General features: G+C 33.8%; 1 protein-coding gene across 1 annotated transcript; it reads left to right on the top strand.

Annotated features, from left to right (window-relative positions):
• Positions 1-4,132: 4,132 nt before the first annotated feature.
• LOC106717818 (differentially expressed in FDCP 6) lies at positions 4,133-18,052 on the top strand. Its single transcript, XM_014511740.2, has 10 exons — positions 4,133-4,343; positions 12,972-13,160; positions 14,106-14,246; positions 15,652-15,891; positions 16,139-16,374; positions 16,523-16,712; positions 17,033-17,169; positions 17,285-17,421; positions 17,511-17,635; positions 17,852-18,052. The coding sequence occupies exons 1-10, from the start codon at positions 4,251-4,253 to the stop codon at positions 17,990-17,992; spliced, it is 1,629 nt and encodes a 542-aa protein (XP_014367226.2). The 5' UTR covers positions 4,133-4,250; the 3' UTR covers positions 17,993-18,052.
• Positions 18,053-18,209: the final 157 nt, after the last annotated feature.

The raw sequence follows: 18,209 nt of genomic DNA on the forward strand, positions 1-18,209 counted from the left end.
GGTTAAGGCACTTTCTGTGAAGCAGCCTAGTCAACCCCCTAGTATCCCTACTTAATATTACCATATGTGTCATATTTATTATGTGTCTATCTTATAGTGACATTTCACGTCACTTTCAAATTAAATATTTGTCGTATGTTAGTGTTTAAACATCGCTTGTGGAATTTAAAAAGTTATTAATTGCATTATAGATGTCGCTTTTTCTAATTTTAAATGGCAAGTTGACCAATCACGGGCATAAAATGTAGGAAGGGCTTGTTTTGTTGATGGTATTTTTTATAATCTGGCAATTCTCGTATTTTTTTTATTGTACTCACTTTATGCGATATTATAACATTGACTTAGATTAATGTTTTGTTAATTGATTTATTTTTATATATTTGTTATTCAGATGTTATATTTGTAAATAATTTTTTTGTGTGGTAGATTTTAGTTTTTTTATTATCTGTGTGAATTGCATTTGTTTTGACGTGTCTGGTAACACTGAAGACAATTCGAGCTGTTTTATTTAGTAAAATGGTTGTGTTTTCTTAAGGATATTTAGGGTTTCGTTTGTTGTTAGTTTGTCAAGATGTAATGTGGTTTTTTGACAAAATTGTGTTCATGACAGTCAGTGACAAAATTCATTTTTTATCTCTTTTATGTACTTATTGTATTTTAATAAAAAAATTCAAGTTATATAAAAACTGGCCGCATACAATTTTTATGTTTTTTTTTCTTTCTTTTTTCTTACATTCTATGGTTTTCATAATCATTTATATGATTAGGTAAATATACTGCTATGTACTTGTGTACGTGTTTTTTTTTTTATTTTCATACATACAAAGTGTGCGTTAAGAATAATTTTAATTATTAATGATCTCTATAATAGATTATTTATTTACTTTATTATATTATATTTTTAGCTTGTAAATGATTTTATTTAGTTATTTGATGTAATTATATTTATAAGTATTTGAATTCAATAAAGACATACGAGTAAGCATTTAAAAATTCAATTTATTGTCAAAATGAATTTTAAGGAAAAGATACTGTAGCCAAGGTATACTCAGCAGAGATACATCTTTTTATTTTTTATGTTTATGTACATTTCTGTAAAAAAACGCGTTCATTGAAAAACATTTAATTCAAGATACCGAAAGTATAATGTCATATTATTGAAAACTTACTCGTAATCTTGATAGTTTTAGATAGTTTCGTTCACACTTGTATGAACTTTTTAATTGTTTTTTATTTCTAATTGCAATAATTGTTTGTAAATATTTTAATTAATTTTGCTATTTAATAATTTTACATTCCTAAAGTGTTTTAGAATTTAGCTCATGGATTGGAATATGATGAAGTGATTTGGAAGATGGGAAAGTACTTATAAGATTTACGATTGATTTAAAATGGCGTATGAGTTAAATGGGCATTTCCACTAGCGGTTGGAAACGCGGCTTTCTTTTATAGCAAAAGATTTAGCTGTGCTAGTTGAGGAAGAACAATCGGTTTTATACAAAACGCGCACGATTAATGTTGCGCTGCTACTGCTTTCTAGAAACTGTATTTATGTGACTGTATATGATGACTATATTACTTCCCCTTTCTATTTTATACTCAAATTCTGAGGCCATATTTATATATTATACCTTTTTACAACACGCTGCCAGCGAGAGTTTTTTTTTTTAATTTGAAGTCGGTACTTTTAAGGACCAGTCTTAGAAAGTCAGTTCTTTTTTTCAACACTTGATTATTTATATCATAAGCTTTAAATACATTATTAAATTTCGATTTTTATAAGGAAAGTAGTAAAAATAATTTGGATACTAACAAAATAAGTATGGAATGTGTTAAGTAAAGTGCCAACTCATCCATTTTAAATCATTCGTCTAATTAGATTTAATCTATTGAAACGATGTTTTTTAAAAATCTCATTCAATGCTTTGTATGTGCATAATGTAGTCAATTTAAAATAATTAATCACTTGAATATACCGAATTAATTTATGGATACTCTATGATATTTAATTTTAACTCTGAACACCTGTAACAATAAGTTCGTACGCACAAACTCACTCATCACTTGTTTGCCATTCATCTTATATATATAAAAGAAAGTCGCGTTAGTTACACTATTTATAACTCAAGATCGGTCGAACTGATTTAGCTGAAAATTGATGGGGAGTTTAGAACTAGGAGACGGACATAGGAACTTTTTTAACTTGTGTGAATTTTTTTATTCCACGCGGACGGAGTCGCGGGTAAAAGCGAGTTTATACTATTATGAAGAGGAAAGATTTGTATTTTGTTTGTAACAAATAAACTCATAAACTACTTCACCGATTTAAAAAAATCTTTTTCCACTAAAAAGCTACATTATCACTGAGTAACATAGGCTATATTTATTAATAGATTTTTCTTTAATTTCCGGGCATTAATTCACACATATGTTGTATTCAAGCATGACTACGGAATTCAAATAATATCGATATATCAAATATGCCGTTTATTATTATTTTTTTACTAATATACTTATTTTTATTATTATTATGGTGTATTCAAGTGATTATATAAATGCTTGTAGTAAATTTGCAACTAGTATAAGTTTTCATGTCATTGAAATATTGTCAGTTTTATAAATGTCGTATTGTCTAGTTATAGTTTTATTGATGAATAAACTCTTACCAAAGATTAATAGTTTGTTTTATTTATATCACCCTGTATTTTTCCTATATCCCTCTTCCTCGTGATGTTTTGTTTTTCTTTTTTTTCGGAAGCCTTCCCCCCGAACTTCCAGTCTCACGTGTTTAATGGAAGATTTTAGTACACGAATGTAAGGAAGCGAGCAGTTATCTAAGTACCATTTCATGAGATCCTGGTACTTCCTCGGTACGTATACTCTAAATATAGTATAGATTAAACTAATAAATAACATACCACCTCAAAGGACCATGCTTTCAGTCAAACTTCTACGAATATTTGACCTTTATTAAGATTTTTAAAGTATTAACCTCAACAAAAGCTAATTTATATTCATAATTCTCGTGCTGTTGAACTGCGGAAGGTTGTTGCCAAAAGACAGTTGTTTACCATATATGCAGATGTAAGGTCACATTATTACCTCTATAAACAACCGCATTTTTAAACTTATAAGAGGAAATGATAAAAACATTATTTTTATAAGATTTTTCAGTAATTCTGTACTAACTTCAAAACAAAATTTTTATAATTGCATAATTTAAAACTCTAAGAAATATCAAGGCAATGCCCACACCAATCTGCCTTATTACGAAAAAATATTTTTATTTGGAATGGACTAAGGTCGATATAAGGAGAATCTATTTTGAATGGTACTAGCGGCCCTCACAGACCAAAATGGCGAGAAAACCTTCATCCACTTCCGATAGAAGCCGTCATTTGCATATCTGACCCGTAGAACTACGGAGATTCTATAAAAAAATTCTAGGCGCTGCATACTGTGGATATGGGAATGAAATTCTCTTAAATCATAAAACGAAAATGTTCGCTGAAAAAAAAATAAACTCGCGAAATGCCTTAATTGCACTGCAGTTTGAATGTTTAATAGTTGTGAATCAATTATGCATGGTCGCATGATATTAGGCAGGCTCTATGAACTTTCTTTTCTTGCAGCCCTTTTATATTGATAGGTGTACCAACAAATTTGTAAATTAACACGTCTCTAATCCTACTGTCTTCTTAATTTGGTCATAAATAATTGCAGTCCGCGGCACAAGTTACTCGGCCGGCAGGTGACTCAGCCGACGGATATGGTAAAAACTTGCGAGAACTGATCGCATCTCGATGTTTGATGACGAACTACCGCTTGCTAGGACTATGTATAATATATTTATCTTCTTTATGTTTAGTTAAATTTTATCACTCCGGGAATCAACTGACTGATGAAAAATATGAACGAAACCTCATTCTTCTTGATGAATATTTAATTACCTAGAGATGTGCTCATTTACTTATGTTGAAGGCTATTTTTTTTAAACTGATTGTAATTATGAAACATAAATAGAATCGGGGCTACAATTTTTTTGAATAATGTCGACTGGCATAATGTGGCGTTGCGTTACATCCATTTCCTTTCGTCTGATATCACAATCGTAAGCTGCCAGTGTGAACTTCGAACGCGCGGCCGCTTGACGTGTGCCTTGGCCCAAATAAAAAAACAAAAACAATGTTCTATGGTGCACAGATTAAAAAGGATACCAATTAATGTGATTATTGTGGGTAGTGTTTAAAATGTCGACTCTTTTGAAGAATGTTACGAACTGCATTTGGCATGCATTCGACTCCTTGCAAAATAACGAGGTCGTCCATAAATCGAAGCTTAAGGTTTGCTTATTTATTATCTCTACTTAAACTTATTAAAAAATATAGAAATATTTTCAGTATGTACAGAGTATATTTGAAAAAGTATTGCTAATTTAATTTTTATTTATAAGTGAAAACATGTGCAATTTTTTTTTTAATTTTAATAAGATTGAAGTTATAATAAAACAAATACTCAAATATAATTGTATAATAGAAAAAACTATAAACAAGGAAATTCATATCAAAACATGTTAAGAATTCATCACTCGATAGACGAAACGCGGAAATACTAACACTTCTCGCCTGTCTTCTGTGTGGTCGTGGTATACTAATTTTAAAAATTTTGAATCTAATCTAAACTTATAGAACCTTTTTTTCTCACAACCCAGTAGATAGTTACTACACTACAAAATTTTTCAAATATAAATTTTCATAAAATAAAACAGATACTCGTGAAAATATTTATTTTTTGTTAATATCTGTAAAGGTTATTGATGCGCACATTCTTACTTGGATCTTACTACAAAAGTTCAAAATGTCAATAGCGACTGTCCTTCGAAACAATATCGACCATTTTAGTGACCTATTAAGGGCGATGTTAGCTATTAAACTGAGGCGTGCCTACACATACCTACTTCAAGTATGTATGTGGAAGAAAGGCTTTTAGGTGTGTCCAGTTTTTGTGACACTTTAACCCATATTTGTTTATGTTAGAGTTGTCACAAGTTAGAGAGCATTTATTTATTAAAGTACAAAAGACTCATATTTAGGACTATCCATCTCTTATAAAAATTAATATTATTAATCTTTTTAACGCAAAACTGCTCTTTAAAACAAATGTCATCTGTCTGTCCTAGTACTTTAAAAGCTCTTGTTGAGAATAACAACAAAAATAATATGTAATTTCACAATTTCATGTCAAATAAAATAAATTAATTGTTAACGACTATTTGACGAAAATCAACATTACCTCATCATTTACACGAGCTAAACAAAACAATGATCGCATATTGTTTAAAGGAAGTTTGTGATAAAGTTACACTTAAAAGTGATAACAGTTTACTACATGAGACGATAGATGAGCAAAGTAAATGACTGTCCGCTTAGATCGCCCGGGAAGATATAAAAATATATTAGTACAAGAGTTAATACTACCAATTTTTTGTAAAATTACAAGCAAGCATTTTGTTGACTATATTACAACAACTTTAATTTTGTTCACTTTCTGCTTAGCATCATTTCAGTAAGCTAATGCAAGGTAAATAAAAATTCCGATTTTAAAATTGGAAAAGAGATTCGAATGTATTTTTTTAATTAATAAACCAGTGTCAGATAAATTATTAGAAAAAAAAAATCAAAATTTTTATCATCAGGAGTGACCTAAAACTACTAAATTACATTTACACTGACTAGACTATTAAAACTACGCCATTAAGAGTGATACTAAAACTAAAACTTATAGCACTTAGCTACCACATATTGCAAATGAAACATCTAATCAAAGAAAGCTTAGTTACTGTAAACATAATTTTATTAACGCCCCGCATCCGGTATGAAGCTTGAAACTCGTACTTGTAAGTAATAGACGCAAATTAAACTTTTAATTTACAATCACTATTGAACTATAATTACGAACATAACAAAACGTATGAACATACGAAACTATAAAACGTCCGAAATTTTCCAAAATTAACAAAAGAAGCAATATCTTCTAAAAGCAATTCACCACCTATCTTGTCAAGACTCAAAACCCATATAACACAACACTAATCCCGATCGATATTAAATTGAAAATACATACATACAAAATAACAATACATAGTCATTTAGCTTTTTAATTATAATTAATTTATAAACCACTAGCTGTCGCTCCGCGAGGAATTAATTAAGAACAGAAAATAATTAGTAGCCTATGTGTTCTTCCAGACTATGTTCTACATCAATGCCAAATTTAATTGAGATCTGTTGATCCGTTCTGGAGATACCTTGTAACAAAAATCCATCCATCCAAACATTCGTATTTATATTAGTAAGATTATACAACTCATAAACGCAATAAAATATCGCTAGCTCTATAATTTCTAAAACTGGTGATATGATATATGAGATCTACTTAAAATGGTCAATGCAGTTAATAGTAACTCGCGCAAGAACACTATTCACTGACCCTTATCAATAGTTCTCTACCATATCGAGCTTTGCGGCGTCAGCATCAGAATGTAACTTAGCCATAAACGTTCAATTTGCGCCATTTATTGCAATTTATGTTACAACCTACTGACATATTCTACTGACCATACTAACAAGGTATTGATTTCGCCATACAGATGCGTCGCTAACTAATTGAGCAATTGCCATCTCTGTCTCACTTTCTACTTTTAAATTACTATCTTCTTCAGGCTCTACGTTAGGATATTAATTACAAACATTGTTATATAATAAGCAACTTGGTTTACTTTTAACTTTTAAGGGCTTTGTAATCTCACTGGGAAGAAAGTTGAATTCTGTTAGACTTGTTGTTTAAATTCAGTTAGTTATATATTTTTAAAACGATTTTTTTCTTTGTATTACAAAATTCATCAAACTTGTAACCATTCCAACTAATGCCCACAATTCGAATCGTAGATATCCGTACCCCTGACTATTAGACTACTAGGGCTTTGTATAGCCTGTGGCTCACTTATCGTCCTTGCGGTGGCTAATGATAACGACACTTTACATTCCTGAGATTAACAAGAACCGCAATGAAGCTATTATTGCGGTTCTTCTCGGGATAATCTTCCTCACTTCCTTATTCAATGTAATCATACGTGATGTTATTCTTCATTTAACGGGTAAAGATATTTGCAAGACGATGAAAATTATTCTGCGTGCAGAAATAGAGCAAGCAGGCGCTTTACCACTAATTTCCATTCCAAAACTGACTTACAGACTTTTGTTTTTAATGATGTTTCAATAAAGACAATGTTCTTTATTAACAAACCGTTTCTACCCAATTTCTTATGATGCTTTATGTACTGGTATTGACTAGAAACGGAATTGTAAAAACGGTTGTTAAAGGATGAGAAAAAAATAATAATCATGTTACACGTTAAATTGTAACGCTGACATAATTTGCAAAATGGCAAACGCGAACTTTCTCGGAACTCGTTAATAAAATTCGACATTTTCCGCGCAATAGACTACAACCGTATAACTGGCGACCCTGGAGTATCGAGCGGTGTACGCAAGGAAATATGACATCACTATAATTTTACGAGTGTTTTTTTCTTCTCGTGAAATATTAGAATGTACTAGAATTCGAGACATTTCCAAATAAACAGAAATAACTTCTAAAGATACTTGAGTCGACTTGACTTCGCCCTTGCATTTGCAATTATATGATTCAAGAAACAGCCTGTTCTTATGTCAAGACAGAGAACAATCGTACAAATAGTGTCCATAAAAGTAAATATAACCACCGATTGACCTTTATTACGTAGCAAAGTAAATTGCGTGGAAGTACAAAAACTCACAGCTGACTAATAACTATAATGACTGTCATATATTATTTTATAAATGTAGAGTTTGTTGTGTTTTATTAACTCCAATGTTGATAGAAAACTTGTGTCTATTTCTAAAGTTTAAATCAAAATAGAATCTTCATGTTCATAGAGGGAAACATTATTTATCATCACAAACCGGGCTAGCGTGGTTGACTATAGTGATGCAACGGAAGTGTCTTACCGGAACCAGAAACGGAAACAGATGTCAAAAATAAATTTTAGCAGAAACGGAAACGGAAACGGAAGCGGAAACAGAAGTGTAAATAATCAAAAAAACATATTTACAATTTTTTTTTTTGGTAAGAACAGTTTGTATTCGTTTTTAATTTATTAAGGCATTGGATATCGGTGTCCTTTAGCCTTCAATATATGTATTTTTACTGTGCTGCAATAAGTTAAAATACGTTTTTTTTTTTTAATTTTATTTTCATTAATACATTCACTGCTGACCACTCGGATCCGAGTGGGCAGAGCTATTAGTAGCGGCGCCTCCCCCTCGGATCCGAGCGAGAGGCCCGTTCACTTTGTAGTAGCCAGTAAGCCGCCGGCGTTTGAAGCGAGCCCATGTTGCTTTGTGTGGCCACTCTGGCAATATAGTCAACTAACGAAAAAGCGTATTAGTTTCATTCTTACAGTGTTGTAGTGATTAGTACCACGTTCGTACGGAGGCAAACATACAAATATCTTGTATTATATGAAGCTAAGGCTGAACTTAATATTATGTATGTATTTTTTTTAAATATATGTATGTCCTGTTTGTGTGTGTACGTATGTGTGTATGCGTTTATGTTTATGTGTGTGTGTATGTGTGGGTGTGTATGAAATGTTACAAGATCTTGAACCGAGAAGATAAAAGCTGGTTTTGATTAGTATCCTTACATGTTTTACTCAATATTCTGGAATTTGATGAAAAACTTGACTTTGTCAAAATCTTGTAACATATTAGTACACAGAAATGCAATCGTGGAACAAATATCTACATATTAGTGAACTAAACCATTGCCATCCCTAGCGCTCAAAATGATGATCCCTAGCGCTCAAAATGATGATCTCTAGCGCTCAAATACAAAAAACATTATTAATTTATCTATATGTTCAAACACTCCCAGATATACTAAATAAAAATTCACCATAAAAAGTTTTGGCTCCCAGCTATTACCTTTTTTTATTTTGTAAACAGTGAATGTGTTAAGTATCAAAAACACCAAATCTAGATTAGAAAAAGATATAATTATTAGGCACTTGACTTGCAATCTGCAGGGCCTGGGTTCGAATCCCGCTATGTACCAATGTGTTTTTCGATTTAGATATTTACATGTATCCGACGGTGAAGGAAAACGTAGTGATCCTGCCTGCACATATCTGAGAAAAAATTTAATGATATGTGTGAAGTCAACCCGCTCTGGGCCAGCGTGGTTGACTACGGCCTAGTCACCCCTAATTTGGGGTAGGCTCCGAGCCCCTCAGTGGGGATGTATAGTAAGCGGATGATAATAATGATAATGATATATTACATGGTTATCACTTATTCAAAAGTACATTTAATTACTCGTAAGTATGAAATAGTCACATTTTGCCAGTTATCAAATTTTATATGGACAACAACTAGACAGTTTACTCCAGCAAGAGCAACTGATTGTTTCAAACAGCAGCAGAAAATATTACGCGCTTAAATTCACGAAAAAGTACGTAAACAAACAAATGCGACAAGTGCCGAAAGGCCGCGCACGGACTGCGCGTCTCGCGCCGCGCATTTGGATCTCTCAACCGTCGTAAAGTTCCGTTTTATCTCCGTTATAAAAGTTGCGGAAACAGAAGCAGAAACGGATGTTGAAAAGCACGCGGAACTTCCGCACTTGCGGAAACGGAAACAGACATCCGTTGCATCACTAGTTGACTATGCCACTAAGTTAGGCCTAGTCAATCCTAACTTAGTACGCTCCGACTCTCAGGGAATAAAACTACAATTTAGTAACGTTATTGATGTACAGAATCGTAGGTACAAAATTCGTCTATAAACTTTGATCAGTAATACAAGTTATAAGTTAGGTTAAGTTAAGTTATAGGTTATCCTACCAATATGTACGAGTAACTACGATATCATTTCGTTATCTTTACATTCAACTTGACGTTTATTACAATACGGTTTTATTCAGGAAAAACACACAAAAACTTTAGTGTATAAAATATTTTGTTTATTGTGTTCTTAAAAGCGCATTCAGTAAAAAGTAATGCGATCGTTATGAGGTCAGCTTTAATCTGGCTGACCTCAGCCGGCGATCGGACTCCGCGACGAGGACTCTGTGCAGTTTAAATTTATGATACTCACTTATTTTTCTTTAATATGACATATATGTTAGGCTATTTTACAATAACAATCTAACCACTATTAAAAAAACAAATTAATTATTAATTATTGTTCATAGATTTTGACAAAGATACTATAGCACAAAAGAAAGTACGTTTACCACTCACCTCACTAACCGTGGCTCTGAGATCCTAGCACGAAAATTTGCAAGAAAGTATTCTTGACGTCATCAACAAATTTTATCAAAATTCGTATGAGATTTGTTGTTTTACTTCACGTCTGATAGGAGCGCTGTATAAATCAAATGTAAATAATGTCGATGAAATTAAGAACACATTCTCGCAAATGCTTCTCCTAATCTAGGGAAATATAGTGTGTCGACAAAAAATTTTTCTTAACATATTCCTTCGTATCCTAATTTCAATACAGTTGATGACAATAAAGATAAGAAATAAGGAAATGTTGATGTTAAAAATGTCCAAAATAGTTTTATTAAATTTCATCATCATCTCTTATATAGGAAGTCGCAACTCAATACAGCTTCTGACCTCGGATTAGTGATTAACTAAATATATCATATCGATTAACCTCTAAAGTATCAACTTTCAAAAACAAACTCAGATTTGCTTATCATCGCAAAAAATACTTCCTGCTGTAATTGAATATGTAAATTGGAAGATTTTACAACGACTTTGACCTCCACAGCATCTGATCTGAGAAATCTCTACCTTAATCCAAGCAAAAAAGTAAATTCTTCGTCAACTCATGTGTTTCTCTTCTAAGGGGCTCAAAGCATACCCAAGGTATGGGCGTCGATGAACACCTTGGTGTTCCCGCTGCTGGTTTGCCCCCTTCTCTTATTAAAAAAAAAGTTAAGGGGGGACTAGGCCATAGTCAACCACGCTGGCCAAGTGCGGTTTGGTTGACTTCGCCCATATCTTTGAATTTTTTTGCTGATCTGAACAGGTTGCATCACAATGTTTTCTTTCACCGTAAGAATGTCTGATAAATACTCGAATTTTGCCTCACTAACTAGAGGGTAATATTTTGCACTATTATGTATTCATGTATGTACATATTGTAATTTCTATTGTGTCTATGAGACGTAGTTAGAACAGTTAACAGCATTTTATAAGAACGGGAAAAAGGTTAAAGCCGTGTTCATTTGAGGATCACTAAATGTAATTGAATAAATCAATATGGTTAAATTTATGTGATTTTTATCGCGTAGAATAACATTAATAATAAGATTCCTTTTGACGCAATAAAAACTCAATAGAGACCTATCACTAGTCAGTAATCAGTGATCGTAACACGCATTAAGGGACAATAAACTACGTATTGACACAAGTACATGCGCAGGTTGTTGTGTTGCGATCACAAGTCATGACGAAGCGACGCCAGACCAGCGTGGGTGTGGGTGCGATGTGATTTGTATGCCTCGCTTAGATATTAAGTTAGTATTACACTATTAGCTATGAACGCTATATTTTTTGGAACTTAAAGCAAAAAACTGATTGTATAGTTAAGGATGTTTAACTTTTACATGATAAAATTAGATTACATGATTCATCGTGGGTTTCTGAGAGTTATTAATTGATTTTAAAAAGTCAAAGATCATTCATCAGTTGTCCAAAAAGTTTTGTAAATGCATTTAATTCATATAAATTCCATCGCTGTAATTAAATCTATTCTATTTCGGTTACGATTTGCTTACAAATATTATAGTGATCGCCTAGCTATCAGTGTAGCAGTGGTCTGCGTGTGGATATCCTTGCATTGAATCGATGACTCATCTGGCGTCGCCCTACGACGTCGTCTCGGCGTCCACGTCGCACAAATACATAAATAAATAATAAATGTCGATACAATTTGTATTTAGTTATGGTATCTTTATAATATTATAATTATGTTTAATAGAAAGCTTAATCATTATAATTGGGATAGGTAAAGTTAAAAAAAGATGTGTTGATGATTACTAACATACTACGATGATGCAAACCCGATGTGATGATTCATTACATTAGAAATTAAAATATCCGAGTATACATACAGTTTAGGACGTTTATTTCCTAACCATCGGTGAAATGTTGTTTGACGTTCACAATGGAATTAGCGAAAACTTGTAGGAATATTCATGTGTGCTAAATTATAACTTTACTGTTATTCGAATTTAATTTTGTGACTACAAATTTATAGGTTTTGAAGAATCTCAGTTTTCAATAGAAGTCACAAAACTTGTTAAAACTAATACGACACTTTTAACATCTATTCAACTGACGCAAGCAATAACAAGGCTTATCAGCATTCCCAAGTGGTGAAGTCGTTTAATGTAAGCACAAGGTGACGGCAGGCCTGTTAGCTCCTTACTCATTAATTCTAACGATAACGCCATGTTGACATAATATTTAAATGACAAAACGAAAATACCTGGCCGCTGATAACGAGGGTTATCGTTATTAGTTTTTTTTAATGAGTAATCCTTTTTGTGACCAAGCTTTACTTTAAAGAGCTATCTCCATACTATCCTATCCTAACAGATCCTCAGTTCTGGTTGTTTTTTTTTTGTTATGATAATGTAAGGTTCATACTTAACTTTGCATGTAAACGGATCTGAGCAATGGAAATAAACGCTACAAGATTTAACGACTCGAACTTTTTACCGTTGTGTCCGTAATTCCACTTGTATTATAACATCATATTGTTCTCTGTTTTTTTCAGTATAGCAACACGTTTAAAAAAAACATTGCGAGTGAAAAATCCAAAGAAAGAATTTATTTTTTGTTATTTCCACAGGTGCTAACCGCGAACATAGGTACATTACTCGACCTTTACGGTGTGGAGAAAGGTCTGGACCACTTCAGATCCTCTCAGGAGCTGACCTTCGACGAGTTCCGTTACTATCTCCAGCACGAGGTGTTTAGCTCGCTGCCGAAGACCGTCACACTTCCCGTTGTCAGGGAATACGAGAAGAAAATAAGCGAAGTATGTAACTTGTGTAATTATACTTTTATTTAATAATAATAATAAATCGGTGTTATTCAAATTTGCAAGGCTAGCGAAATTAGTAACAGAAAAATGAGAAACTACGCTTCAATGAGGATTCTTTCAAGATCTTTCTATCTTTGTTTGTCCAGATATATCTTTAGTTGGTTGCGCAAATTTTTTTACATACGCCTGCTTATTTGCCGAATTCAACTTATTAAATAGCACTGACTCAGTTTATGTCCATAAAAAATTGTTAAATTATCTCCTGTCATCGTAGGTTTCTGAGACCAAATTCTATGTACAAAACATATTATCACTGTCATTATCTTTGAAAAACAGATTACAATATATGTTCAAGGGTCAATCAGTCAAAAATAAGTTGCTCTATGTCTATGCTCTATGATCAAAGAATCTCTAGCTATTTTAATCATTACTCTACGTGAGAGAAAATTTTATAACATAGCGTTCACACACATTGTCTAATCACTTCTTAATTTGAACTAATTAAGAAGATTATCAAGCGTCATTCAACCATAATGGTAAATGGGCCACGAATACAACGAGCCCATATGTACATCTTAGTGACGCAAAACAAGAAAACTATTGTCCCTCGTGCTATACCATCGAGCAATACGTAATTAGAAACTGATTGTTCTAATGAAACTCGAAACTCGAAACCGGAAATTATTATACAGTGTTGGATGTAAATAAGATTAAAGTACCTATTTCATGTATTAATGTAATCGTAGTCTTTTATACATACATTGGAAGATTAGTAGAGAGAAAAAATTCATGCACGTAATAAAAATCGCTTAATTAAGAAAGCTTTTTAGTAAATTTACTTCTTTTGTTAAATATATTTAATTTTTTAGACATTTTTTACAGCCATAAATAATCGTAAATCATAATAAAACGTTTCTCAATGCTTTTCTTATTTCCCAGGTGTGTTGGTTTGTGTGTCGTAAGAGCTTACTGGGCCGCGATAAGCCGGTCTTTGGCGATGACTCCGTGTTCAAACTCTTCAGGATCTTCTGCCTGCTTGCTGATCTCGTGCAAGATTCCGAGGAGTCAAGCCGCTATGTGGTAAAAGCAATCAATGACAATAATCAAGTCAAAAATCTGACATGACGTGTCAAATTCAACTATTTAACATTAATACTTAATTGTCATTTTTTATTCATATTTATAACGTCTTAATGTCTTTCAATTTTTTACTAACGTCTTCCAATTACAACATAATGGAAATTTGACATGTGACATATCGATCTGTCAGTTTTTTAGCCTTTTAGCATTTGGTTATTGTTTTTTACAAATGTCAAAGACACAAGCTGTTGGATCTTATCGTCTTTTAGCGCACTTATATTCATTTAGGTTTTCTCTGGGTGTAAATTTAGTGTCCAAGGGACTCGTTTTGTAACCAATTAGAACCTTTTTGCATACATTACAATAAAAAGCCGGCAAAAACTTGGTTATGGAATTTTGAGCTTTATGCTCTATTAAATTCAAATGTTTGTAACAAAAGTTCCCTACATATAAAACAAGTCATTGTCTATTAATTCACGTCAGCTGTCTCCGAGTGCGTCATACGAACACATATTGAGCTGTAACTGTGTGATTCACTTCCACATCCTTCATACAAAGTACAGAATATTTAAGGGCCGTTTTTAAGTTGCCGAACTTTCGATACGTAAAATGTACTGATGTCCTTTTCCGGACTATCGCAAACAAGATTAAATAATATGGAATACAAATAACAACTTATAAATTAAGTGTACTTAAAAAAAAAACAATTGAATAATAATTATGAAAAATCGTATTGTTCAGTAGACGTGATAGAATCCAAACCACTAGGAATCTAGAGCTAGCCTAGAAGAATAGATTCCTAGTGCTTTATGTACCATTAGTAAATAACAGTGACAATCTCACTTATACAGATGTAATATTTAGAAAATTAAGTTATCGTATTACTATTATCTTATTTAAAAGAAATTAAAATGCGAAAGAACTAATGACGTTTTCTAATTAGTATCGCACATGCTGTTTGCAGATGTGAACGAATCTTAAGACACAAGGACTGATTGTACAGGTCATTGACACCATAAACTAACTTAATTAGAACGCACTCGTAACTTTCATTACTAACAATAAATTCATATTATGTCGTAGCACGTGTAGAATTATGTTCAAATAATTTCTTACATAATTTATAATAAGGAGATAGATGTCTGCAATTTCTATGTCACCGACCGCTTGTGGTTTTCGTTGAATTAAAATCGGACTATGCATTCAGTTTATTTATGTTTTCAAATAAATGACAATGAAGGCGTTAGGTAGTTTTTTTTAGAAACAAGTCTAAGTAACGAAGAACGTATTAACAAAATCTACATTATCTAGAACTATAAAAAATACTGTTGAAGGCAAAAATAAATACTTAATATAAGTTATGCTAATTTGAGGATGAGTTTACATGTTCTTCTAATATGTTCAGGTGGTTCTTCAGCCGTCGGAAGCGGGCATAGTGGCGGAGCAGCTAGTGCTATGCCTTGGGCTGCGCTGGGACGCGGCGGACTGGGAGGCGCTGGGCAGCTCCATCGGCCACTTCAAGTGGGCGGCCTTCCTCGCCGTGCTTGAGGCCAAGTACTGTTGTGATCACCAGCTGCACGCTGAGGCCCTTGTGGAAGCCGTCGACGAGATATACGATGTCTTTATTGAGGATATTATAAAGAAGGTGTATATACAACATAGCTTTTTACCTCTCTTTGGAGTAAGTTCCTCATGTTTTAGGATCGTGGTCAGCGTTAAATTTGCATCTGGAATTGTGGTACTAATGATTAGCTATCTACTTTTGTTCATCGTGTCTCTCACGACTGGGTAAAATTCGGACGACGACTGGTCTTTTACTTGGACGCTTCATTCGTTGATCCCCTTTTTGCCATTGGTAACTATTAATTTTAAAGTATTTTGATATGTGGCAGGGCTACTTGTACAAACGGGGTTATCTGCTGCCAACGATGCGCGAGTACTGGTGCGTGCTGCAGCCGTGCGCGCTCACCTACTACAAGAGCTCGGCGCAGCGCGAGCAGTGCGGCCGCGTCGCTATCGACGAGTACTGCTCCGTGGAACCCGCGCCCAGCGCCGGCGACGGCAAGCTGCAGCGATTCCAGCTCGTCACCCCGGAGAGGACTTTCGAGTTCGCCACCCAGGATCATAAGTACGGGAATACCAGAATTTTAAATAAAAGATACAATGCTTTCTTTTATCTCAACACCATATTTCAATACTTTTGTACATGACCGACCTGAATGGTTATTTGCTAAAATGCAAACAATGTGTAACAATGTTTGTGTTATGTACCGCAGGAGTCGCCTGCAGTGGGTGTCGGCGCTGCGTCAGGCGGCGGCGGTGTCTGGGGGGGCGGAGGGCTACCAGCGACGAGCGCGTGCGGGGCGGCGCGGGGCGGGGGCGCGACGCGAGCGCGAGGCGAGAGAGACGCGCGCGCGACTCCAGAACGAGGTTCGCGCTCGGCTCGCCGCAGAAGCTCAGGCACAGGTAATAGACGTGTTAGTTTAATTTGAAAGGGAAGCGATTATGGTTTCAAAAACTCTTTGCTTTGACATGGCGCTGTTTGCAATGGTCTTAAGCTCTCATATGTTTTAACGAATGTCTTTTTATAAGTTTACTAGCCCGCGCGCAGTTAAAAAATCTTAATAGGGGTATGAAAAATAGATGTTGGCCGATTCTCAGACTTACTCAATATGCTCACAAAATTTCATGAGAATCGGTCAAGCTGTTTCGGAGGAGTTCAAGTTCGAACCCCGTGACACGAGAATTTTATATATAAGTTTATATCTGGTTTAATAATATTTCAGGAATTAGCAGAACTGTCCAAAAAGGATAACAAGAAATTAGAGGAGTTGAAGAACGCACAAGCAGAACTTGAAAGACTTTTACAAGAGGAGACGCAGGCTAAGAGAGATGAAGAGATCGTCAGAGCGTTACAAGCGAGGTAAGTTTTATAATAGATGAAGTATATGGAGTTTGAGTGACATGCAATTATGTAATTAGTTTCGCCAATAAATTACCAAGTATATAAAATTCCGAAATTTAATTATTATTAACAGAGTTCTGACAGAAGAATGGGAGAAAAGAGAAGAGCTAGAACGCCTTCAAGAAGAACAGAATAGAATGTTGGAAGAGGAAAGACTTAAGAGGAAACAGTTTGAAATGCTACAAGCGGAGAAAGAGGCACAATTCAAAGGTAAGAACATAAAACAAACGTAAGCTATAATAATAAAATAAATGATAAAATTGTAAGGCAATTACAAATGTAATTATATAATTTGTCAGAGGCCGAAAGAAGACTGAAAGAGTTAGAAGAAGAGAAGCAGAGACTCGACGCAGAACTGAGGGCGGCGCAGGAGAAGATATCACAGACTGAGCATAACGCTCTGGCATTGCATGTACAGCTAAGGGTACACATTTCTCTTAAAATAATTAAAACTTTTAATGAAGAAGGAATGAAGTTCAAATAACCAAAAATGCAATATTTCGTTATCCTTTCTATTAAATTAAGCCTTAAATTCATGAAAGCTAATCTAAAAAAATAGTCGTGTGTACAAAAGACTTCATTAATTGAAATAGCGGAGCATTTTATGTACTTTTATCTCTTATCATACTACTTTTTTCAGGATCATCCAATATTCCGCAATGGGGAAAGAGCTCGCCGGGCGATATCGTTTGTGCCCACAACAAAAAGTTCCTCCGACACTCTTATAGATGTGAAAGCTATAAGACATCTCAAAGTTCTCGACGACGAAGACAAATTATGATCTAAATATGAAACCTATGAAAACGATGAACGAAAATTCGAACATATTAAGTAAAATAAAGCAAATTCTATTGTTAAATGATAAAAACATAATTGTTTGCTTTGAAAAAATATTGTAATGACCATCATGGGACAAGAGAGATATAATGCAAGAAAATGAAAAAAAAAAAAAAGAATAGATTAGCATGAGACGATTGTAATCTAAAAGACAGAGTAAC

This window comes from Papilio machaon, chromosome 13 (genome assembly GCF_912999745.1).
Source record: "Papilio machaon chromosome 13, ilPapMach1.1, whole genome shotgun sequence".
Taxonomy (NCBI): Eukaryota; Metazoa; Arthropoda; class Insecta; order Lepidoptera; family Papilionidae; genus Papilio; species Papilio machaon.